The sequence below is a fragment of the Xenopus tropicalis genome, chromosome 5 (genome assembly GCF_000004195.4).
Source record: "Xenopus tropicalis strain Nigerian chromosome 5, UCB_Xtro_10.0, whole genome shotgun sequence".
In the NCBI taxonomy this organism is placed as follows: Eukaryota; Metazoa; Chordata; class Amphibia; order Anura; family Pipidae; genus Xenopus; species Xenopus tropicalis.
In genome coordinates, this window is record NC_030681.2 from 102782918 (window position 1) to 102810323 (window position 27406).

Sequence of the window (27406 nt, forward strand, 5' to 3'; positions counted from 1 at the left end):
GCGCCATTGTATGTTGGTGACAAGCGGTGTCTCAGGCCCCCTCCTCTGTTCAGGGATGGTTTTTCCAGGTTGGCATAAATGGCCTCTTTCACACCTCTTTCAAACCATCTGTCCTCTCGGTCCAAAATATGCACGTTACTGTCCTCAAAAGAGTGACCTTTTTCTTTGAGATGTAGATAGACTGCTGAGTCTTGTCCTGAGGAGTTCGCCCGCCTATGTTGGGCCATTCTCTTACAGAGAGGTTGTTTTGTCTCCCCAATGTATAAGTCTGAGCACTCTTCACTACACTGGACAGCATAGACCACATTACTTTTCATGTGCTTGGGTGTTGGGTCTTTTGGGTGCACCAGCTTTTGTCTCAGGGTGTTGCTGGGTTTGAAAAACACAGGAATGCGATGTTTGTTGAAAATTCGCCTAAGTTTTTCTGATGTTCCAGCAACATATGGGATGACTATGTTGTTTCGCCTGCTGTGTTCCTCCCTTCCGTTTTCAAGAAAAACTCAGAAAAGTCCCGTTGTTTTAGACTTAATTCTACTAGATACTGTATCCCTTTTTTGCTCCCCCTCCTATAAGAATGTGTAATCTGAGCTACCAGCAGCTATAAAATGCTAAAATGGCAGTCATTTTAAACAGAGAAAGCTCTTTACTCAGGTATGGTAAAGCTTTCTGCTGAATAAATATATTGTTCTAGGTGGCACAATGTGGCTAATCTATTGCCAGTAAAATATCAAAATAACTTTCTTTGTCCTTTAAGGGAAATTTTAAAACAAAAAAAAGAAAAGAAAAGCATGGGAGTACAGGTATGGGACAGGTTATCCAGAATGTTTTGGACCTGGGGTTTTCCGGTTAAGGAATCTTTCTGTAATTTAGATCTCTATAACTTTAGTCTACTAAAAATCATTTAAATATTGAATAAACCCAACAGGATTGTTTTGCCTCCAATAAGGATTCATTATATCTTATTTGGTATCAAGTACAAGGTACTGTTTTATTATTACAGAGAAAAAGGAAATCACAAAAAAATTAGAATTATTTGTTTATAATAGAGTCTAATTTGGAACTTTCTGGATAAGGGGTTTCCAGATAAGGGATCCCATACCCGTACTAGAGAAGGGACTGAACCTGAACCTTATGGCTAATTATGTAGATTGAAAAAATGCCTGCACCAAGCCAGAAATATCATGTGTAGAGATGATAACTTAAACCAAATGTATATGCAGCCATTTGATCCACATTATCATGTACATTATGTTTGTCCCTTACAGGTCTCCTTGTATATGACTTGCCAATAATGGTATGGTAGCATTTTGACTGTTTTGATTTTTCAACTAATTTTTTTTTTTCCTGTGACTTTTAGTGCTAAAAATCAGAATCAGTAAAAAAAAAACCAAAAATCCAACCGTTAGTAAATATGCTGGGATTTAAGAAAGGCAGGAAAAAAAAAATCTTAAAGGTACTCGTTAATGTGCATCTTCATAAAGATTTACTTAGCAGTGAGAGACACAGATCTGAGAAAGTGAAATGTTAGTGGAAAGGTATCATCCTAGTAAGCATAGAATATGAGAACTACAGCTCCAATGGTCTGATCAGCTTAGGAGAGATTAAAAATACTGGCATTTTTACAACTACTGGGTATGCTAATGTTTGCATTACCTTTATCTTGACTTGTATCTTTAAAAATTGACTTAACCAGCAAACTGTGAAATAAAGGGGCAGATTTATTCATCTTCATGTTTGTATTTTGTCATGATTCATAGGAGATGTGGGAAAACTGCATTTTGATTGTAGAGTAAAGTTTCCTATATTTTAAATGTCTCAATTAACAGCACCAAACTAAATGGCTTCCAGTATCGCTGCTCAAAAAAAAAAAAAAAAAAAAAAAAAGGGTTATGTTATAGTATAGGTCAAATCCCAAACCAAAATACTCAAGACGATTTTATTTCAAGCAGTTTATTGATCATAAGTGCCTCAAATGCCATTCTGCACAGAACAGGAAAACAAAATACAGTATGCAATGCTGAACAAATACAACCACTACAGGCTACACAGTTTGGCTGGATTGGGAAAGAATGTAGGAGTGCCATGTCTTGCCTCATATCAGAGAGTTGGAAAAGACATAACCCAAAGGTTTTGAGTGTGGTACAAATGTTATAGCGATATATATGCAAATGATCAAAACATTTTACAAAACATTCGCTTATTTATATATTCAGTGATTTGGGAATTCCTCAAACCAGCATTTATTTTTCTGGCCGCCACACAATCATACTGTAGGTCACTGAAAGGATTTTGTGAGTTGCCAATGCATGAATGACAAACAGAATAGTTTAGATTGGGGGGGGGGGTGGAATAGCATTCATTACAGTCTCACAGTTTTAACACAACGGCCCCCTTTACATACCCAAAAAGGGCAGGCCTTGACTAAATATTGTCTGAAGTACTATAAAAGGTATTATGGCTGTTTACATTCCAGGATGACCAGTCCTCCACTACTGCCCTTATATACTCAATTTACCTTCTAGGATTGTTCTGATGAGCCCAGCTCCAAGCAAGGTAGTGTAGGACATTTATGCATGGCCTCAGAAGGTAGAGTTTTTCCTGACCATGCAAACCAATATCAGGTTCTTCACACTTCATTTAATCTTGAAACATACATTACATGAATATCCCTTTAAGTAAACGATATGCTTTTCACTTGACGTTTGGCATTATATTAAGTGCATTTACATGACTAATTTAGCACATATTCAATGTAGGTGATAAACATAAAAGGAAATAACCAACCTCATTAAACCAAAGGATGTCATTACCTAGTTGCTCAGCAGAAGGGAACATTTTCAGACAGCCACAGCAAGCAGAAAAGTTAACAAAACCAGATCACCAATGAAGTCAGAGTGCAAGAGGCCCAATATTTATGTGATGTTCCATAAAAAAAAAAAAAACAACTATATTCTGCATTCTCTTCCAATAGCATTCCTGTATTTATACACAAATACAGGTTTTTGAAGCTGCTCTAAACACTTCTCTGGCTGGAGTCAATACTCTTCAGTAGCAGATAAAGAATACATGAGGGACTGGGTGCTACTCAGGTATGGCCCCTTCAGTCATCCCATGGAAACTTTATTACGCTCTTAATAGTCATGCCATGCTCAGACAGGGGAGGCCAGTGTAGCCCAATTTTCCAATCTACCTTAAAAGCACATTTTGCCGTTATTGTGCAGGAAATTAACCTTATGCTTACACTGTTTTGGGAAGTTGAATCCATTATGCCTCCTAAAGCATAGTTCTTTTTTGTCTTTCTCACATTGATGCAGAAGTTGGCAGCTGTACAACTGGGCCAATTGCAGCTCTAAAACCTCATTATATTATAGCACCCATTATAATCTAATACAGCCTTTTCGGCTAGAGAAATGTTCAGGGCGGTTACAGTTACATTAACAAAAATAAAGCCAAGCTCACAACAAGCAGCACTAATACATTAGATACTAATAACTGTTAGCAAAAATAATAATTATGGGAAACACTGTCCCCGATAATTCAAAACACCCGTAGTGTAAAATGAGGGAACACTGCCCCCGATAACACACTGGTAGACAAAAACTACCATTTCTTTTTTTTTTTAAATATAAACCATTATGGAAGACACTGCTTCCGATAATGTCACCTTGATTTCTTGATATGTTACTGGAATCTCTGCGCAACCATTATTCCACAAATAAATCAACTGCAAAGTTTTGGCAGTGTGTTTCATGTATTGAATTCAGTAGCCCTTCAACCTCAAGGTTCCATGGGATTAAGGTACCATGAGCTCCTAGTCACCTAATCACAATGCCTACACGTTACATTGCAACAACACTGTACATTCAGAACAGCCTTTCCCTGCGGATACAATATTCTATAAAATAAAATGCAGTCACATAGGAGAAAGGCCACCCTTATTAGGTTGCTTTTAAGGGTGAACCATTTACTTAATACAGATGCTAGGGAAATAGAGGACTACTGGCCATTTAATGTAAGGAATATTTACAACCCAGCAAATAGCAAGGCTCACCTTTACAGGTGTATGCCTGCAATCTTTTGCATACATAGTCTAAAGACTTCATGGTTTTGTATAAACAATACATTTATGGGATTATGTGATAAATAACACTAAATATGCCCAGGAGCAGCAACCCATAGCAACCAGTGGGTCACTTACTGCTCACCTGTTTAAAAGAAAACATCTTGTTGATTGCTATGGGTTACTGCTCCTGTGCAAACTCTGCCCTTTTTTTTCTTGAGACACTGGAAGACTCATTTAAAGTGTTAACTTCAGTAGTGTGCTTATTTGGTGTTTTTCAACTTGTTCTCCACAGGAGAGAAGCTAGAGTGGTTTAAAAGGCAAGAGCGGCAACGCAGAGATTCCTGTACCATGTTCGATCACATAAGCAGATGCTGCTTTTAAGTAAAAAAAACAAAAACGACAGTATAACCGTCAATTATGGAAGGCACTGCTTCCGATAATTACAAAAAAAACAAACATTTATAGTGATCGCTGTCACTGATAAATAAATAACTTGAACCTTTTTTTCAGTGCGTAAGTTTAGAACAAAGCCAATTTGCCCAAAAGAAGCTGGCTGCAGGATATGGCATGGCTCCTGGTAAGTCACCCAACCAGGCTGGCATTATCTGCCAATTCACAACTAGATTAATTTGCCTTCAAGACTACTCATATTAAAAGGGTGTCCTGTTTTCAGGTGCTTTGTACCCATGGTCCTGTGAACATTTTGACAAATAAAATAGAATTCCAAATTGAGTAATACAAGAGGCTCTTGAATATTTTAAAAATTAAAGAAATAATGAAAGAAAAAGAATGCTGTAGTATAAAACAGCATCCTTTTAACAAGGACGGAAATGAAACACAGGCATGTCCTGCAGCCAGCGCACAGTATTTGCAAGGGCAAAAAGCTATAATAAATAATTTAAAAACAGCAGATTCTCAGGCAGAGTAAAATGGCCAATTCTGCTTGAGCCATGCTGAAAGGCAAAGGAGTGGATCATGGAAAACACCTTTGCCAAGATTTCAACATAGACTAACAATTCATTAAGTGCACCCAGTACATTAAACAGACTTATGGAATCCCACAAATATAATTAGCTGTTTAAGGACAAACATGTTGTGGTTCAATTGCATAACTATTGGGGGCGAAAGTTGTGGGAGTGTTACTAAAATGTATTAAGTGCAACGTGTTTCGTTATCTTTTACATAAATGTAATAATTATCAAATCATTTTTGGCAGATCAGGGCAGAAAGAAATATATTAGCTTTTGCCACAATCACAAATCATGCACCTATGTAGTGCTATTGACCAATATACTCAGGGTAATTATTGCATTAAGGTGCAATGGTTTTGGGATATGTTCACTAATGCAGTTTTTTTTATAGGGGGTAGTAACTTTATGTGAATTTTATAAGTTCAAAAGATTTTAAATTTATGGTTTCTTATTGTTTTGCCAGTATGTTAAGGAGATTTTTCAGGGTCACACCTGTATATGATCTACCTTTCCTTGGTGTGCAACTTTTAAATGCTGTAGTTTTTCATATTGGTTCCTAAAGCTGGGATCAATAAGTGCTTTCATTATGACAGGGAGAGAACAAACCATTAGGTTAGGTACAAACAGGTAGATCAGGTTTCCCTGTAGCTAAACTGTCCATTTTTTCCAATAAATGGATCCCTGGCCAATTTGGCAACACACACCAGGAGCCAACTAGCTGATTGGACCCAAGCACAAAGCTGGACTGAGCAATGTTATCCACCTGTGTGTACCGTACCTGGTTTAAATAAGCAAATGTGGGATTTAAAACAAACAGAAAAAAAAAAAAATTTGATGGCTCTAGACAAAATACAACTAAAAGTTATTGTCTATATCCCAGATGTTGCCTGCTAGAGAATTAGCTGCTCCCTGTAATGTCCAGGTAAGCAGTGCTAACTGGTTTTTAAAGAGATCAACATCAAAAGCTGCCTTGTTGGTTTTTCGCAGACTGAGATGGTCCATCAAAGCTGCTACTGTGTGATTTCCAGCACCATAGATTATATGACGGAACGGTGTATCCTTTGGCGAAACATAAGGAGACAGCATGCCATGTTCAACCTTAAAATGACATTAAACTTGAGTTAGAAATAAACTTATACATTAAAAGTAAATGAATGACAATTTTTAATCTGTATACTGAATAGCCTGGTATACAATAATGTGAATCTAGCACAAGGTTCAGAATCCAGGCCAAAATGAAAGCCTTGATGGCCAGCTTACAGCAACAAAACTAAAAACAAGGGGAAAAAAAAATCCATATAGGTAGAAATGCTGTATTTCTGCTACGGGCTGCTGTTTAACTTAGGTGTCATTAGAAATGCCCTGGTTCCTATGTTCTCATGCAATGCGAATCTGAATTCATTACCAAACAAAAACATTGTTCCGATTAGGAGGGAAAGCTGTTTTTTTTCTTGGCCGGACCATCCACTTTACTTTTATTTTTTATGCTACTTACTATGAGCCAGTCCCATGTATTTGTTGTAAATTAGAAGAAAAAAGGTGGGGGTATGTAATAGGGTATCTTCAGACTTACAAAACTTCATTGCTAAAGTGCTGTGGTGGCTAGTACAGAATCCTAAGCAATTCTAGCCTAATTAAGCTTATAGTCTGCTTTTTAAATACATGATACTTTATCAGTCCTATACTATTAAATATAAAGAAAAAAATGCAGACGAAATTACCTTCATAATGCGATCATTTAGGGAGCGTAGAATAAGTGCATTTTCAAGATCAGAATGAGCAAATTCTTTGGTGAGAGAAGCAGCAGCCCTTGAGAAGTCACCCCTTGCAGAGTTGACCCATGTCACAGTAAGGTCCAATTCCTGAGGGAATCGAAGAAAAAACAAATTAAGAAATTAGATTTCCAAGAAAGTAATATTACTACTGTTGCGGTGCAAATGCAGGGCAGGGTTGACAACCTTCAAACCTATTATTCCAATAATATTAATATAATATGCAACAAAAACTTCCTAGAAAAAAAAAAAAATTAAAAACAGGATACATACCTTTATCTCTTTAATTTGCCGCTGGAGATCAATGGAAACATTTAGGAACACATCACTGTAACTGCTGTAATCCAGAGGCAGCTTTTGTTCATGAGTTAAACGCATTATTATTTGCGCAGCAAAGTTTGCAGCAGTCCGGCACATACGATCCAAGTCAACCAACTGCTTGAAGTTCTCTAGAGTATCCATTTTAGTGCCCAGATAAGCATACGGTTTATTCTCCTGTAAAAAAATCTAGAGTTAGTAGAGAACTTTGTAGAAAAACCATTTCTATTTGTCACAAAACATGAGCTAGGTCTAACAACCCACACCAACCAGATATTTGCTTTCAAACAGGTGACCTTAAGTGTATTTATATATTATTTCGCTTTAGATAAAATGATTCTCCACCCCTCCCCTGCAGTTAGGGGTGCACACAGCCCAAGCAGCAGGTTCTCTCACTTTTTTTTTTAGACTCCCATTGAAAAGGCTTTTTAAATAAATTTAGTTTTGTTCAGGCACCTATAGATCGCAGCCCATAAACCCTGGCACAGTTCTAGCTATAATAGTAAGCAGATAAAAAAAAATGTAACTCCAATACTGTATGGTTTACTAGGGCCTCAAAACAATGTGTACAGCTCAGACACAGAAATGCTTTTGAAAATGGAGCCAAGAAATACATTTCCACAAATCCTTGCATGCTGTGTGTTAATACTTTGGCTGAAGGGATCTTACTACTGATACACTGTTTCAGTGGTATATGTTATATGGACTAGCTGTGGCAGGAATACTAAAGGACTGATACTGTACAAATTAACGAGTGTCATACAGAGTGATGGCACAGAAATCTCAGATTTGGTTCCTCTACCGCTCAGTGTGTGTGTGCAGGAATAGAATACTGCTGTTACTGTGCACATTTTAGACTGTGGCCTGACAAACATTCAAATGTGCATTTTCAAGCTTAAATCCACTCAGTGTGTGCAATGACAGCACATCGTATACATGTGTCCCTGCACATTTACACTGGGTGGCAGGGGGCTATTCCACAGTTCCTTTGCCTGCGAAGAAGCCACTGGGACTTTAGCCTTAGGCACAAGTGTTTTGAATGCTGCTGGCACAGGTTATAGTGCTGCTGCCACGGCTTGTTATGTAAATTAAAAGCTCCATGCAGGATGTTGTGTCTTTGTATGCAGTTTCTGCTCACACCCTCATTGCACTGCAGCCAGATTTTAAATTGTTTAGTGGTGAACCCAACTTTTTTTTTTATTGCTATAGTTTATAAAGGAGCAGTGGCTAGCTCTATGTTTTAGCTCCCACCATTCTCAGCTACAATCAGGTGATCCAAGTGGTGTCCAATAAAACGGCAACCATTTGGGAGTTTTAACCGTGAAAAGCAATTGCAGGTAAAACTTAGTCCCTGTGAAAAATCTATAAGTAAAATATAGTGTAGCTTTGTACAAAAAAAAGTCTTCAAGGCCTCAATATACTGATAATGTGCAAGTGAACCCACTGATGTGCAAGTGCAAATAGTGAGTTGCCACATAGGCACATAAGATATATACCGGTAGTAAATCTAAGTACCTAGAAGGTGGTCGTGTAAACTTTGCACTTAGGCAAATTAATCCAGAAAAAGTACACACATCTGGATAACTTGCAGAAGGGGAAAGACTGTCACAGTCACTCCACCTTAGGATATCTGCTTCAACTTGGGAGCATACCAGAAGCAAAGTTTGTGATTTTAAATAATGAAAATTTGATTTTTTTTTTTGTTGCCTCTAAGCATCCATGGAGGGTTTGGGCAGTAATGTTAAATCCAGGTTGTTGCCCACATTCTATCGCCAGCAGACCTAGCAGTTTTAAAATCATCCAGTGCTGCATTACAACTTCACAGCAACTGTTATCTACGTTATTGCCCTATGGGCATAACGCTTGTTAGTCTCTCTAAAATAATTGAATCTTACCTTTTGAAAACTGAAGGAAACTGAAGGGATCCCAGAGTAGGCAAGGAATGGGTAAGCAGAATCTTCAATGGAAAAGGGTACACTAAAATAATAAAGATAAAAGTTTAGAATTGTGGCGATTGAATAAGAAAAACCACCATAACCAAGATTCACATCTGCAGCACTAAATCCTATTTCCACTATTCTTAAAAAGTAAAAAAGAAAATAAATGTATTATCAGAATTGCTTACAGGTGAATATATTATGGGAAGGTGACAAGGGCAGGAATCATTTCCAGTAAATTTTCACTTGTACCAATGATGTCCAATAAACAACCTGGTAATATCTATTCCCAGCATAGACCCATTAAAAAAGATTTTGGTTGCTGCCAGGGTCAGCAAAATGCACATGCATCAAACATTGCCATATACAGTCACAAGAAGTTTAAGAAAATTTGTAAAGATTATTTTCTTTTTCTCTGTAATAATAAAACAATACTTTGTACTTGATCTTAACTTAGAAATAAATAATCCTTATTGCAGACAAAACAATTATTTTGGGTTTATTTATATGTTTACATTTGTTAGTACATTTAAAAGGTATAAAGATCCAAATTATGGAAAGACCCATTAACCTGAAAAAACCCCAGGTCCAAAGCATTCTGCATAATAAGTTATATACCTGTACACTGACAGAGTTAATTTAAGGTTACTTTTCAATAGCAGTAAAGTAGAATTGTGCTGCCCCAGGCAATGAATACCACAAAATACAATTTATAGAGCACCTATGAAAATTTAACCTTTGTATTGCTACCAGAAATTTCACACAAGAGTTTCTTGAAGCTTACATTTTTTTTGTCCAAGCTTGAGATCCAAGTTGTGTATACAATGTAAAGTCTGTCGAAACAGGATCAGATACCTACATTTATGGAGAAAAAAAAAAAAATACGTAAACTGAATAAAATTTAAATAGCACACACAAAAAATGCTGTTAAAAATTTTTGACCGGATTTCTTACCTCTTTCAGTGTTTGTAGTATTACCCTATTCATTAGCGGGCTGGCAGACACTTGAAAGGTTCCAGCACCTGTAAAAACAATGTAAAGAGTACTAAACCACAGGAAGCTTTAATAATTTGAAATATTAAATATAAAAACTTAAATCAGGTGGCACATAATCAGTCTCTAGGAGGTATAGTGTAGCATTAATTCACATAAGGTTTGAGATAAAGCTCTTTGGGGAAACCTTGAGTAATACAGGGGAACATTCATGTTTGACAGCTCCACATTGGTGTATTAAGCCATCTAATATATGGGTGACTCTGAACATACTTATCTAAGGGGAGCTCCAGTCGTCAAGATTTTGTAGCTCAACTAAATCACCCATACGGTAGTTAAAGGAGACATATCCTATAAAAATTAACAATGTACCAGGGAATTGTACTCCTTTAGATATAGAAGGATTGTGCTAAAAAAATTGTGTTTTGGACTGATTTAATGAGAAATTCGCCCCAAACCCCACTAGCCCCGCCCATCTGTGCCACTTCCTGCTGGCTGAATTCACTGGATGAGCTGGGGAGCCGGCGGCTCTCGGTACACTGCACTGTAGGATAGGAACCAATCAGCAGCTAGGCTGACCTGATAGGGAACTGAAGCCTACCTGTGCTTGTGTGAGTGCAGGGCTGTGATTGGCTATTCCCCTCCTACTGTGCTTCTGGCAGGGAACGTTAGGACACGCCCACCCCTCATTTCAAACTCTGACAGAGAAGTGATATGATCTATAGGGAGCTCCAATAAAGGGGCCATTTTTACAGATAGGATTAATTTTTAGCACAAAAGTGAAACCAGCACCGTATATTATTCATAATTGCCTACAAAATTAGGGTTTTTCCCATTTATTCAATATGTCTCCTTTAAGATTTACAGTATTCCTAATAAATGAATAAGGAGGACACAACCGTAACTGGTAAACTATTCTAGATCATACATAAGGTTGGGCTGTAGTGTAAAACTACAAAACAAACAATTGTGTAGATATTTAAAGAAAAAAAAAAAATTCTGTTCAGTAAAGAGTAGGGCTGATTTACGAACACTAAACTGAGGTTGCCAAACAGAAATTTAGTTTGGCACTAGAGTTACAGATTTAAAGCAAAATGATTGATACTGGATATTTAGCAGCTATGGTTATAAATGAGACAACAAAATATTTTATTAGAACATCAGCATAATCAATACATATAAAAGCAACTTTTACCTTGAATAGCTGAATCAAGATTGATATATGAAAAGGCCTTGAGATGGAGATTATTTAAGTACCCCTAGAAAGAAAAGTAATAAATCATTGTAAGGGTGAAGTAAACATTCAGGGCTCATTTGACAGACATCAGCCAGGCCACAAGTAAAGACATGGCTGATGTTGGTAAAACTTTGGTGACTTTAGAATACACAGCTAAACAGCATTGTTTGAGTTACCGAGCAAATTAGCCCATTACCGCTGGTAAAGGAGTTGCTCAAATGATATCACAAGACATGCACACAGGCAACAAAGTATTAAAATAAAAAAAAAATCAGACCCTCCCAAGCTATAGAAGAAATGTATACATTGGAATATAGTTTCCAGTCTGAACAGTGTAGTTTGCAAGGGGTAAACAAAGTTTAGGTGCTCATTAAGATGTGGTGTAGCTTTGAAGCTATTCCTTTAAATATGGAGAGTAAAAAAGTTAGACAAAAGGAGGAGAAAACAAACAAAAAAAACAAACAAACATGTTGAAGTGACCATAACCTACCTCCAGCCATTCTGTGGCACCAACAGATCCAAAGTCACCCGCACCCCAACTAGCAAATACAATACTTCTCCTTGGTCTAAACCCATCTGAAAAGGAGATTGGAAAATAAAATGTTATACACAGATTGTGCTCGGGAAAGGGGGGTCAAACTAAGGGGCAGATTTACCAAAGAAAAACTCACCCACTTTCTATTCATTCCTATGGCACCGGGATGTGAATTTTTCTGCGGTAACGTAGTCTTACATTTTGATAAATCTGCCCCCAAGTCTTATTTGGGCAAGAGTTACAAGCACTTTGGCAGTGATTTTGGAACACTAAATGCAGAGCACCCAGACCTGAAAGTACTGTGTGCCATTATCCTTAGCTGAACATTTCAAAACTTCATGTTTACTACAAACAGTTCTTTGAAGGAAAAAAAAAAAAAAAATAGTATGCATTACCTGTTTTTACCATATCGGAGAGCAGCTTTGCCAATTCCAAGAGTATGGAAGTCCCCACAGCTGTTTTGGCAACTCCTGGGCCCCATGAATCTCTTTGGGCACCCACCACTACATAGTGATCTGAGAAGTAGTGTTACAGGTAAGTTGCAAATTCAATAAATAGGTACAGTGGAAACAATCATTTGCTACAGTCTCACACTGCATGAATACGGAGTGGATAAAATAATGAAATCCACAATAACATACCAACTGCCCACAAATAGGCTTCTTACAACATTTAAGCTGCAGTCAGACATTTGCTCATTACCCTTGTTCAAATTTACACTTATCCCTCTTGTAAATCTTTAACAAGTTGGATGGGCTAACAAATCAAGTTACTAATTTAAAATTGTGCTTGAATAAGATAACTTTGCTATTTCAATAAGTTACAGAAACAATAGCACAAAAAAAAAAAAACCCACTGACTAAAGAATTTCGCAACTTTTTGCAATTTCGCAAAATTTTCTGGCAAAGCAAAACGCTATAGTCACTTATTCTAAAAAGCACTGCTACAAATCACATTGGCCACGGGCAGAAATACTTACAACCTTACAGTTATGTGTGCATTTTAAGGCTTTCATGTCTACACATAGAAAATGCATTTATTCCAAAGTAGTACCTTAGCATGCACTTACCTGACTGCTCAAAGCCTTGAATAATGCCAAACACATTATAGATCTTCTTTTCAACCAGAACATTTGTCACTTCAAGCTTAATGTTTTGTGTGTCTTTCATCTGGGGCCCAAGTTTAAAAGGAACTTGCCAAGTTTTTGGGCAGTCAGCCCCTTCAAGCTTCCTAAAGAACCAAAAAACAGTTCAGAAACTTTGTGAGGGAAGAAATTGCCAGCACAAATAAAATAAAGAAATTTGCACAAACCTATGTACTGACTGCACAACAACAAATATAAAAACAAGACACCCCTGCATCCATTTGACTTGTACAGGCTTCAGAAAAGTTCTGTCTTTTTCCAAGCTGCTGTACTGAGTGCCCCCTTAATAATTTAAAGCAAAGCTGCAAAGGAAATAAGTAGTGTTCTGGCTTGTATGTTAGACATCTGTTCACTCCAGCCTTTATAGATTGCATTTGGCTAACTAACACAAACATACTCAAGAATATTCTTAAGAAGCACAAATATCTGGTATTTATTAAAGGAAAGTCACACAAGTTTCGTTGCGTTTTTTTTTTTTCACAAACTCGAATTTCAATAAATCTGCCCATTAGTGTTTTACCTACTAAAATAATTACAGCCCTTACGGTTTTATGCAGCTGACTTATTTTAACCTTTTTAGGGTTAAGTTCAGCCTGCCTTTTTATTTTGTGATCCCAATATGAGTGTTCAGCTAGCTAGTATGACTGAATAAATATAATCTTCAACTTACTCTAGTAGTTTCTTGCCATCTTCACTAGAAATAGTTTGAACAGGAATGCTTGGGAGTCCTGATGATTTGGATGGAGGAAACTGCGTGTGATTGAAAGACGGAAAACCAGGTGTGTATGGATCCCCAGTTCCATAATGAGCCTAAAGATAATAACAAAAAAAAAAAAATTAGTATGTTTTTGGCAGTATACCCCCCTTTTCAAAACTAGTTGAATAAACAGGGCTCAAGTATACACCTCTATAAAAAGTTTTGCCCTCTTTTCCTTAATAAACTGAACTAGAGAAAGACTATGGGGCAGATTTACAAAGACACAAACGCTCAGAGCGTATTTTCGCCGAATTTTTCGTCGCTTGCGCAACTTTTTTGACATCCGCACGACTTTTTCGTACGCGCAAAAAATCGGAAAGGTTTTCCCGCTGTTTACAATCGTTCGGTGCGACAATTTCGTGACTTTCGGTTTGCCAATACAATATTATTGTGACAAATTTTTTCATAAGCATTTTCGTGATATTTGCGATCTTTTCGCAAAAAAAAAAAAATTCGTATCCAATCCGCATTTATCTCATTCGGGATTCAAACTCGTGATTTCATGAATCTGCCCCTAAGTGTTACTTACATGTCCAAAAGGAGAATCTATAGATCCAGTTTGGCTGCCTGGGAATGTAAAGTCAGATGCCTCAGGATAGATTAATACTCCTCTTGCCCCACGGAGTTCTGCATTTTTAACCTTAAAAGAGATGTATTAGTTATTGCAAAGTAACTAGAATGATGGCACAACAGAAAAAACATTATATTTGCAAAAAAGTTACCTTTTCAGCAAAGCTGATTAATCCAGAACGTACAAGGACCAGGTTTTCCGAAAGATCAATATTCTTTTCTTGTATGGCTTGGAAGTCTTCCTTTCGGCCGTAATGGCAATACACTAGTTTTCCCTTGAGAATATAAGTCAAAGTAAGAAATACAGAGGGGCAAGCAACAAAAGGCGTACTGAGGTGGCAGGTATAAAACATTTTAAATTCTGAACGTATCCCAACCTAATCATTTTTAACAGCTGTATGAAGCAAGGCTATAGTCTTACCGGTAAATAATTTTCTGGTTATTCTGCACTAACAGGACAGGCAGCCTAAGGAAACACCTTCAATGGACACACTATTATACTGGAATGAGTTTATGGGATAACCTTCACATTTCAATTGGTCATCCTCTTTTGCATTTTTCCCCCCACTTGCAATTAAAAATACTGGTTCTTGGGGGTAAGGTGGGGTCAGTGACCCCAGCAGACAAGACAGTTGCTCTGTGAAACTACAAATTTTATTGTTATTTTAAATTTTCCCAAGCCTAACATTAAAAGTAAAAAAAAAAAATCCCCCAATGAAAAAAGACAACCACCTGCAAATTGTTTGTCTACACCATACTAAATATTAATTTAAATGTGAACTTCCCCTTCAAAGTCTGTTATTTCCCTTCTCCATAATCAAGCACAACTCTCCATTCTAATTTGCATATTGAGTACAGTACACAATCTAAAATTGTTAATTATAATAAATCAAAGTGCAGTATTTCTAAAGTAATTGAAGATATCTCTGCTATACCAGCTGAAGATTTTAATACCAAGATTCAGTATAAAAATGCAAACTGACAACTTACATTTACACTTGCTGCTGGGCTGTAGGCCACATACGCAGAAGGCTGCAAAGTCTCTTCTCGGTTACTGTTGCTCAAAATTGTTACTTTATTTGGTGAGCTAAGGGAAAAAAAAAAAATTAACAAAGGCATGGCTGATTAATTAGGGATTCTAAAATTTCGTAAAAATTTAAGCTTTAATTAATTTAAAAAGTCAAATATGCTTTATGAGTGCTAAGAAAGTGATTATGCTAAGAAAGTGTTGGCCAACAAATTGGCATCCCCCGCCACTTCGTTTTTCAACATTTCATTCTCCTTTATAGGATGCCCATCCTTTCAGGACTCACTTTAGCAATGCCTTTTTTTGAGAAATTTAACAGAATTGTTACTGCATGCTGCAGCCACTGCAGCAAGTTGTACTATAATAATTAAAATATACAATATACAAAAGTGATTATAACCTTTGTGGGAAAATTAAAGGGGTACTTTCAAAACTCACTTTCCAAGCTCCTGTAGCTTAACATAATGCTCATCGTTCCACACTTTATCCAAGGACATCTGCCCAAACTCCTCATGCACCATTAAGGCCACGCTCTCTTCCTCACTGGTGCCAGCTTCACGAGAAATCTTAGATATTTTCCTAACAAAGAGGAGATGGAGAAAATATTTAGCTTATTATGAATAATGGATGGAAAGGTATATGATCAATTGCCATTTCCCCTGATTTTTACCCATATTATTCCTATCCTTTTTCTTCCAAAAGGGAAAAAGTACCAAAATTTCAAGATGACTGAGCTACTTGATCTTTTTAAAGTCAGAGGAATTACACCAGCAAATTGGGTAAGGAGCTTAGTGTGGCTCCAATCAAAATGTTAAACCTGTTAAGGTAGCCATACACATTCAGATTTCAGTTTTCATCCAACAAACATTCGGATATTGAACCAAAACAAACATTCAGACTGGAATAGTTGAATAAAAGTCCTAAAAAATAACAAATCAGAGGATGTTCTGTACATGAAATAGTTGGCAGGCAACATTTGTACGAAAGTGACATCCTGGAAATGCACTGTAGTTCCCCCAAGGATATCGTCAGATACACAATACATGTACAGATTTTAGCAGTATTCGACAGAAATTTTCTAACCTGTTATCCGTAGTTTCATACGATTGTATCGGTGCATGTATGGCTAGCTTTAAACTTCACAATTGTTGCCAGGCCTATTACCTCACATTTAGACTGTCTGTAATCCCTGTAATGTATTGCTTAACTCACAAATGTAGGGACTGTTGAAAGCACTTACGGTACATAATGTTCAACCATTCAGCAAGATTAATAGAGAAAGAAAAAGAATGAATAAACCACATACTTAATTGTATCCTCCAGAAATAGATTATCTATCTTGAAGTTTAAGATGGGTGCCAGATCACTCCAATGAAGCACACTGGGCATTTCTGCTGCCAAATTGGTTTCATCCTCATCATCATTAGAAAGTGTTGCTTGTGCAGTAGAGCACTCCACAGTTTTGGCATTGTTTGACTGCACAGAGGAATCACGCCCTCTGTGACTTAAATATCCAATAAGAAATCCTGCAGTGGGGTTAAGAAAGAAAAAAAAAAAATTATATTATATTTTAAACGTCATTATTCTGAAGGTGTGAAGGTGTGGAGAGTAAATACACAAATACTGACCAAGCAAGATTAAGAAAGCCCCCAGAAGAATTTTTATGCAGATCCTTTTACAGTTATTTTCTGATCTTTGCTTCACAACAGGCTCTCCCAAGGTTTGGTCCCCACACTCCTCATCATCATCAGCAAGCTTCATTTCTACTTGACTAGTATCTCCATCAGTCTGAGGCGTTAGGCTGAAGCGTGTGTAGGAAAGAGGGTATCTGCCAATCTGACACACAAGGTATTAAAAATGTGTTAAGCATGTTTAGTGTATTTTTTCAAGGATCAATACATTTCAATGACCAAGCATGAACTATTTCACTGCCTAATTACACAGAAAAGTATATAGGTATGTGTGTGTGTGTGTGTGTGTGTTTGGAGGGGGGGGGCATACAATCTACAAAGAAAAGCTAGAGTTATCAGTATGTGTATTTTTTTTATATAATAATCCACTAAATAAGCTTCCTCTATGAAATATACTTGCTTGGACTTGCCAGACTATCTTTTGAATTCAAAATTTTTCAGTTATGGGAGTAGCCTTGTTTTACAAGTCAAAACTTGTTTTTAAAATTCATATTTGTGTATATTTAGTTTATTTACCATCCCCTTTAAATAAATTTTAAAAAATAGCTCTCTTCCCTATTTTACGTATGAACACTGAAATCTGCCACTATACCAGCTACAGCTAAGGCTACCATAAGAGTGCACAATTCAAGTAAACATACATGCATACATATTTGGGTTATTTATCCTTGTTTTGGGTCACAAACTGCTAAACTAACATCAGTCTACAAAACAGTGACTAAAATGCATTACCTTTTCAGAGGTCACTTGCCAGACATGAAAATCCCATAAATTACAGATTAACACTATCAAAAGCAATTAAGAACTTTCTGTGCTGTTGCAGTGTTTTAGGAATGCTTTTGATATATGTCATAAGTGGTAAAAACTAGGTATCTTTTTTGAGTAGCTTTTGTACAATTAAGAATTGAGGTTAGTGTTTCTCTCTTTGGGTGTCAGATAATAGTCAGAGCATGTCTTCAACCTTAAAGGAAAACTATACCCCAACTGTAAAAGGAAGAATTGTGGAAGCAACATTAATTGGCTGATATAGCCTAGCATGTATGTGTACCTCAGCTTGTTTATGCAATATATTTTTATAGAGACCTACATTGTTTGGGGTGGGGGGGGGGGTATAGTTTTCCTTTAAAAGCTGGGAAATATTTAGGAGAGCAAATAGCAATTTCTCTTTAAATGGCCTTACATGTGGTACCCAACCCCCCCCCCCCCCCAACCCAGGCTGGGGGCCCCACGTCCCTATCTTAAAATGCCTACTTATTAAAAACTTACAAAGTTAGTTACTGCCGATCTCGCCCGATCCATCTTGAACAAAACCTAGTTTAAAGGAAAGAAAAATATTTTTTTAAAATATTTACATTCTGGGGAGCATTACTGGGGTGAGATGAGAGATCAGATAACACGTTGTAAAGGTTAACATGATATGCTTAACTGATCACGTATACAATTATGGGATTACACAACAACGGGATTTCCCCAATAGGCACAAAATATCTTTTCTAGCTTTGTTTTGAATAGAACTCTCAGAATTAGTCCACAACGTCAACTTATATCAGAAACATACAGTCAGACATAGGGCAACTAGGGATGCACCGAATTTACTATTTTGGCATTTGGCCAAACCCCAAATCATTTGCAAAAGATGCAGCCAAATACCAAACCGAATCCCAATCATAATCATTTGCAAACTAAGGCATAGAAGGTGTAAAAACAACCGCGTGTGCAGCGAAAAGTTCTCAACTTCCATGTTTATGTGGCGAAAAGTTCGGCTGAATCCTACAAAAAGACTGGATAATGAATAGGAGAGGGCCTGAATGGAAAGATAAGTAATGAAATAAAGTTGCAGTTTTACAGAGCATTATTTTTTGGCTGCTGGGTTCAGTGATCCCCAATTTTGAAAGTTGGAAAAAATGCATAAGGAGAAGGTAAACAATAAAAAAAAAAACTTTAAGGATCAGCTGTCAAATGTGTACTTTAATATCATCATACAGTAAGCAGTGCCTTAATGTGAATTCCAAGAGCCACATGGGAGTCACAAGGGACCTAAAATGGAATGTGCATAACTTCTGCACAACTGTACTATATTACTAAACTTTTTTTATTTTTAATTTCACACGGTTGTGCTTCTATAGTCAGAGATTTAAAGGAAAAAGACAGCATACTGAAAGCAACAATATTGTCCCAAGGACAACTGAAAGGCTTGTAAGCTTAAACTGCTGTAATTTGTTATTATTCACAAGGATTAAGGCACCAACATCATATTTCACAGCAGGAGAACTAAACTTAAACAATAATATGGAAAACACCATGCGCATATTTTGTATAAAATCTTCCAAAAGCATTGCAGTGAGCTGATAAGCAGGTTTGTGGGGCTTTATATAAACATACCATAATATTTCTCTTCAGTTATACATATTAGGTTACAGACCAGTGGACTGCAGTACAAGTTCCTCGTAAGGTGACCTTCAGCCGTCAGAAGGAGCTAGGCCTATAACCTTGTGACAGCAACAGAAGGCACATGGCTTGGTTATTTACACGTTGTTGCTTGTAACATTGTTAGTGGTTCCATGGGCGCTGTAGGAAACTTCAGTTAATGGGAATAATAGTGACACAAGTTTTGTTGCAGACACCACCTCTCTATACACACCGGGCTGAATGGGACCAACTGGCAAGTTTCCAAATGCTTTTACTTAAAAAAAAAAAAAAAAAAAAAGTCCCACTTGGAGGCCCACTGGTTTCCTTCCCATAAGCAAGCAATGGGCAGGAACCTATGTTTGTGCATTTAGTCTGGTAACAGACAGGGAAGGTTTTAGGGCAAGACAGGGATGCCACATGCTCAAGGGCCCCCCAGAATCACAGGAAGCAGTCAGGGGATAAGTTTATACAAACACAAAGGGCATATTATATTAAGGAACTGCTAGTTATGTTCAACCTGTAAGCAGCAAAAGCTGTAGGGACAGGAGGGATATGCCACTCCCGCTATTAACCGGGCGCCAGGCATGGCCACAGAGCCGTACTGCCACACAGGGAACAGCCTATTGTCTGAATATGGTCTGCATATTGTCTGCATAGTGCCGGAACATGACAGCACAGCTAGTATAACACACACACACAGCTGAAAGGGCACAGGTTGAACGAGTGAGAGGCCTAAGACACTTTATTTTCCACACGCCGCACACTCACTCCATTCAAAGCGCTATACAAGTTGAGAGGAAGGGGAGGGGAGCAGCTGGCAGAGCAATGACAGAGCGGCCATGTGCTGCACAATGCGCGCCGGCACTGAGGAGCTTTCGGATTAGGAGAGGGCTGCCCTGAAATCTACACTGAAAGCCCCATGTCTGCTCATTGTCGCGCTTATATACAATACGTTAAAGTGTAACCCATTTATCAACAAAAAGACGCTATTATCCTCACAGGTCTCACTCACCTCTTCCGTGCTCCAGTAAGTGAAAGAAATTCACTCCCTGCCTTTCATTATACAGACCCGTCTGCTCACGTAGGCACAAGGCCCTCCCCCAGGAAACTGAATTTAAAGAAGCAGCAACACCATGAGTAGGGGAGTTGATTGCATTTCATGTTTCTGTCTCCTTATAAACCTGCACTACCAAATAACCTTATGTCTTGACAGAAATATGTAGTCTGGAGAGAGGTTTCTAAAGTATAATTAAGCTAAGGGTGCCGTTTCAATCTTGTTTATCTTTCTAAGAGCGAATCCATTCTGCACAGTTTATCAGTTAGCTGCTGTATACACCTGGCCCCATGTGGCCCAATTGCCCAACTTCAGCTTGAATGGTTGTTCCTATGGCTACACAGCGGTTAGTTTAGATAGTAGTGCTTCTGAAGCAAAAACATGAGCTAATTCCCGAGGGATTCCCAGCAGTTGTAATCCCAGTCGCTAACAATATTCCAACTATCAGGAACAGAGTTACCAATTTTTGTAGAAAAAACTACACTAGTCTCTATGGGGCAGATTTATCAATGTACGATTGAGTCAGAATACAAAAAAAATTGTATTTTTTCTAAGGTTTAGAACTGTGCGTACTTTCTACGATATTTTCATTATTTGCGCAACTTTTTCGTCAAATAGTATTTGTCTCAACAACCACGAACGTTTCGAAATTCATTCAAGCTTCAGCAGAGTGCCATTGAGTCCTATGGAAGGCTTCCCACATCATGCATTGAAGTGTCAAAGTCAGAAAGGGTTGTGATCGTTGGGATACGAAAATTTTGTGACTATCGGATCGCAATTTGCAAATGATCGTTTCAATACGAAAGTTTCGGAACTTACAGATCGTAAGTACGAAAGGAAAAGAAAGGAAAGGAAAAGAATTTTCGTGACATTTGCGATCATCAGAAATCATCGGATTTCGTGATTCGGATTTGTAGATTAGTGAATCTGCCCTATGTATATTATTTGTATTTCTTGCACCTTAATAACGTTGGCATCAACATTTGCTGAAAGAAAAAGTGCAGTATGGAATTGATATTAAACTTGTCAAATAGTTTTTGGTGTTTATAAATGTAGCACGGAGATTAAGCTAATTTTTCTTAACTCTAAATGGAAACATAATAAAGTAAAGTCTCAAATGTGTCAGGTGATCATTTTTTATTTTGGATGCATCTTGACCATATCTCTTGAGCTCAGTGCTTACTTCTGATGTGTATTTGCATAGTACCCTATGGTCTCATTTAGAAGACTAAAAAATGTAAGGGACTTTGTGTAGGAACGGCAAGATTTTGGGTGGATTGGATCTAACGCGTCCTTCATTTGATCATTCAAAATTTAAGGGCTCTGGCACACGAGGAGATTTGTCGCCTGCGTTTTTTCCCCCTGGCGCTTTGGCGTCAAGTCGCCACGACAATACCCACGAAGAGATTTCATGCGAGTTGAGCTCCAGGCGATCTGCTACCCATGGTACACTCAACAGTTAACCCCCCCTCATGTTTACTCAAGTTGCTCAGAAAAGGGCCTGTGTGCGATTTGAAACAGCAGGCGATTTGAAGTAGCCTCGTATGGCAATTTCCATTGATTTAGCATTGGCGTCTTGTCGCTCGTCTTGTCGCCAAATCGCTCTTTTAAAAATCGCCAGCGACAAATCTCCTCGTGTGCCAGAGCCCTAAGAGGTATATATTTGAATTTAGTTATTTGGGCATTTTTAGTTGTTGAAAGTTCCCACTTAATTAGGATGCAAAACAAGGGGTGGGGGACTAATAGATTGCCACTTGCAAAATTTGTGTGACTTGACATGTCTTGCTGAACTATAATACCGAATTGGTACAAATGATTTTCACTGTTTGGGATCTTTAACTGGAATGCTTCGGATAAGGATTCTTTATTAATCTGGAATACCATCAAATAAAAAAAAAAATAGAATTGTTTAGCCACCAATATGGATTAATGCTGCTTAGTTGGGATCAAGTACAATGTACTGCTTTATTATTAAAAAAAAAAGGAAATCATTTTCTAAAATATGACTTATTTTATTAAAATGGAGTCTATGGGAGATAGCCTTCCCCTGGGTAGGAACTTTCTGGATAACATGTTTCCGGATAACTGATCCCATACCTGTACTTCAAAGCAGTAGAACCATGAAATCAAAAGTGGTCAGTTAGTTTTTTTATGAGCAGTAACCATTGTTAGTAATTGACATATATAATCTGATCAATCGATTCAAATTAAATCTGCCCTACTGTCATCACCAGAGTAGGGTAATGGAACATTGTATTTTAATGTAAACAAAACCCTTGCATTTTTTGCAGTCACAGATGCGAATGTTGCTCTTATTGATGCAACTCATTAGGTACTTGCATCCAAACACGCCCCTAAGACTTCTGCATAGTGGCACCAAATGCAGTTGTGTCCATCCTGCCTTCTGCTGAATCGTGGGCAAGTGTATCTATTGATACTGTGGAACCATGAAGCAGTGGCCTCTCTGAATATGGCACTTTGCATCAACTGGCACAGCAGACTTTTGGCAAAAAAATCACAGGCACCCCCTAGAAGTGACAAATTACCAACTCTGAAAAAGTCAGCCTCAACTTGCATCCAATTAAGTACCACATACACCTGCAATTGTGTTTGGTTTAACACACAGGGTGCAAATGTAGCAGGTGCAACTACCTGCATAGTTGCAACTATGCTGGAACTATGGGGGAAACACTACATTGTGGGTATGGCAATTAATGTTAAAAAACTGCCCTTTTCTTTAAAATAGAACTGCTGATATAAATTGCAGCCTTTTGTTATTAACTTTGCTGTGGTTGAAGGACAAGAAAACCCCCAGACTAAAAAAAAAGACTAAAACCCCAGGCTAAAACAGACTAAAAAACAGACTAAAAACTCTCTTTTCTTATGACATAAAAAATGTAAAGATGGCCATACATTCCACAGTGGAATTTTGCCAGTGTCAGACCCAACTCACTATGATCTTTAATCATTATGCTGGACTTTCAGTTATGTGGGAGGCAGAGCCGAACAAGTAGCATAGAAGCACTAAGAAAGAACAAAAGTTTGTGGCATTTTGCAAGGTAATGCTTTTAATATCTTACTGGCTTGTCTGGGGTTAATATGTTAATTATTTATTTCTGCAGTGATATTGCTGGCATTTCCCAGTAAATGTGCTCATAGTCTGTCTGTCTGTGGTTTTCTGCAGTGATTGTACTGGCATGTCTGGAGTTAATGTGCTTATAATGCATTTATGCAGCCATTTATTAGCATTTATGGGTAATTATGGCTAAAGGGTGTGGCAAAGCACTGTGAATTCTGGGGCTCCAGGCTTTGTTTTCACCTTAGGAACCATATTTTGTTGAGACAGCCATGCTCATCCATGTACATAGTGGGGGCAGTAAAAGCTGTGTGCAGTGATTGCAGCAGCAAATGTTGCATTTGGTGGGCCTGTAGGGTCTCTCTGTGAGAGACTGTGTGACACTATGTTAGAATATGGCTCTGCTTCAGTGTGTGGGAAAGACTAAATATGCTTGTGTTGTATGTACATTGGCAAGACTGAGTCTGAGTTGGTTTACATGTATGTGTGTATTATTGTGCAGTAAGTGGGGGGCATTTATGGTTGCTGCACCACAAGAACACAACAAATTCCAGTTTGAGTCCCATTTAATCTGTGTTTATATCACTTTCCATAAAATGGCACTAAAAAGGAACAGTAACCCACAGCAACCAGTCAGCAAGAAGCATTTATTGGTTGCCTGTTTAAAAGCAAATACCTTGTTGGTTGCTATCGATTACTGCTCCTGGGCAAACTTAGTGCTTTTTATTACATATGGGGAGAAGTCTGTTATGTTCTTGCTCTTCCCGCTGATTGACAACTCTTTTGCTGTTTTCTAATCCAGCTTCTTAATTATACCAATACATCTGCCAATAAACACATTCGCAAACCATAAAATATATATAATAGAGGCAGGCCAACCATCTATGTAAACTCTCTCATAGAACCCATATATGGACATTTTGGCCATTATTTGTTGCAGCTTGGATAGCCGCATAATATACTGTTTACTTCTTTCAAATAGATTTTTACCTATTATTGTGTTAAGTATAGTGCAGCACATTCTCATGATTTATTCTTTACTTAAACAGGCTCCTTGTTACATAACTGTGTAAATTGTGAGCGACTTTGCCAATAAGGCAATTTCCTACAAACTTGGCACCTATTTCACTGATTGGTGCTATTTTTTTTAAATAATGCACCAGCAGCTGCACTGCCATTTTACTTTCATAGGTGTTGATATCATAGACTATTTTTAAGTACAAAAGCCTTCTTCCAAGTCCCCTCCATCAGCACCCCTTCCTGTTCCCTCCCTGCACCACCTGTAACTGTCAGAAGTGTCCCTGATATGTGTGTACCTGATATAAAAACAGAGAGTTGTGCAACGTTTTTGACAGGCACAATATTGTACTGCTCCAGTTTTCTGTCAGCGTTGCCAGCAGGCACATATGCAGTCCTGCCCCTGGATGTCACTGACGCACCCAAAAAATGTCATCTGCCCCCTCCTGACATATACCTCCCAACTGTCCCGATTTTCTAGGGACAGTCCTTCTGTTAAAGGAGTGGTTCAACTTTAAGGTCATTTGGACCCTAGCAACCAGATAGCTGCTGCACCAAACTGGAGAGCTTCAGAACACAAACTAAAATAATTACAAAACTACAAATAATAAATGACGACCAATTGCAAATTGTCTCAGAATATTACTCTCTACATCATACTAAAAGGTAACTCAAAGATGAACAACCCCTTTAACAGCTCAGCCCGCAGTCCCTGATTCTTACTGAAAAGTCCTTCATTTGCCTTTGATCTCCTGCAATGAACTCTAAAAAAGATACAAACTTAATTAAAAAGTAGATTTGGCAGAGAGCCCAGAAATCTTAACAAGCTATACCTGCACTTAGATACAATGTTTCTCACGCTTAATTAAATGAGTGGCGTTTTGGCAGAGAGCCCTGAAAGGTAACAGGCAACACCTGCACTTACAGTAATACAATTGTAACTAATATGTTAAACAGGTCTCTTGGGGGAACTGAGACTTGCAGCTTAAAGGCAATTTCAGCTTTTTTATCAAAACTGTAATAACACAAATGACAAGACTTCAAACCCTCCAGAAATGTGTTCAAACATTAAATAACCTGCCAAATTTTGTAAAAAAGGGAGTGGTATTTAGGGGGTGTGGTCACAAGAATGGGCATCTCAAATTATAAACAGAGTATACTAATATTTATTGCTAATATATCAGCTCCTGTATTTTATGTGTGTTAAAAGCCAATAAACAGTAGGTTAACCCCAGAAAAACATATTTTTACCAAATAACACTAGAAGAAGCTCTAAGTTGGAATTATTTTTTGTCTTTTTCATAAAGATTTTGGACTGTAACAACTTAATTGTAATAATCCCATACTCACTACGAACATTAATGGGGTCCTCCATTCTAGACCTAATTCTAGGCAACTTTCTAATGTACAGGTATAGGATCTAATTTCCTGAATGCTTGGGGTCTGAGGTTTTCCAGACGAGGTTTTTATGTCATTTGGATCATGATACCTTAAGTCTACTATAAATCATTAAAACAGAATTAAAGTGTAATAAACATATCCTGGCTTGTCTGTTTCTGCTCCTCACCAATAAATCTGTGTGAAAAACCTCCCTGTGACCCTGACTACAGAAAGAGAGCACACAAGAAGCATGCTTCATTTTAAAATATAATCTATAACCATGCCCAAGGGCACCCTAGAGGTTACCAGGAGTCCTGCAGTTGATCGGGTACCTGCGAGTACCCACAGGTTTCATACAAGAAAAGCGGGTACCCTGCAAGATGTGGGTAGGATTTTTAGATGCGGATATAGATATGGGTCAGTTTGAGAAATGGCCCAGAGGGGCCTGAAACGTTGCTTTTTTTGTATGTACTTGGGCAAATAAAGACCTTTTTGCACGGTTTCTAATTTCAGTGTGCTACTGGATTTTTTTGCTATAGATACGGGTCAGTGGCTTGGGGGTCAGGTTGTGGGTCTTATCCATAGTTCTTATCTTATATTATATTACCTATATTAAATATATGTTATATATCACTTCTTTAAAAAAAAATTTACCCGCCCACTACTAAGGATTTCACTTCCAGTTTGCAGCACTTCCTGTTTAATGGTGGTCAGGTAGCAGGTCAAAACGAGTAAAAATGTGGGTTGCAAGTGGTGGGTCCAGGTCTCAAAAATTGGTTCTGCTTAGAACTCTACCAGGGGTGGTAAAAAGCTGCTCCTAGCATATACAAGAGCCAAAATTCAGATTTTTAAATCACAATTTCAGCTCATCTAGTACAGAGAGCGCTAAACTTATGTTACTGGTTAATGTAGTTGTAACTGAAACACATTGTCTGTACGTCTGGCTCTGACCTCTGAGACACTGCAGCAGAAGCAGCTGGAAACACCAAGATGATAACTGAATTCTGTTATACTGTTTTAAGAGTCAGAACCAAACAACAAAAAAGGGATAAACGTATTTAGGCAGATAGGGGATGTCTTTTTCCCATAAAAACGATCAGCGCACCAGGGGCCACCCCTTTAGATTGGTGGAACAGAACTTTCATTTAAAGCAGCTTAGGGGGTGTTTCACGGCGAGGGCAGTGAGGTTGGGAATGCCCTTCCTAGTGATGCTGTGATGGGAGATTCTGTTAATGCCTTTAAGAGGGGCCTGGATGAGTTCTTGAACAAGCATAGTATCCAAGGCTATTGTGATACAGGTATAGGACCCATTATCCAGAATGCTCGGGACCAAGGGTATTCCGGATAAGGGGTCTTTCCGTAATTTGGATCTCAACACCTTAAGTCTACTAAAAAATCAATGAAACATTAATTAAACCCAATAGGATTGTTTTGCATCCAATAAGGATTATTTAT

General features: G+C 37.9%; 1 protein-coding gene across 1 annotated transcript; it reads right to left on the bottom strand.

Annotated features, from left to right (window-relative positions):
- Window positions 1–1934: 1934 nt before the first annotated feature.
- On the bottom strand, window positions 1935–20535 carry tfrc (transferrin receptor). Its single transcript, XM_031902036.1, has 19 exons — window positions 20437–20535; window positions 18282–18326; window positions 16953–17160; window positions 16631–16850; window positions 15763–15903; window positions 15288–15384; window positions 14450–14572; window positions 14257–14367; window positions 13641–13780; window positions 12896–13056; window positions 12222–12341; window positions 11782–11867; window positions 11250–11313; window positions 10016–10083; window positions 9846–9916; window positions 9020–9101; window positions 7080–7301; window positions 6756–6896; window positions 1935–6132 (listed from the first exon to the last, which is right to left on the bottom strand). The coding sequence occupies exons 2-19, from the start codon at window positions 18312–18314 to the stop codon at window positions 5890–5892; spliced, it is 2331 nt and encodes a 776-aa protein (XP_031757896.1). The 5' UTR covers window positions 18315–18326; window positions 20437–20535; the 3' UTR covers window positions 1935–5889.
- Between the last annotated feature and the right edge of the window lie 6871 nt (window positions 20536–27406).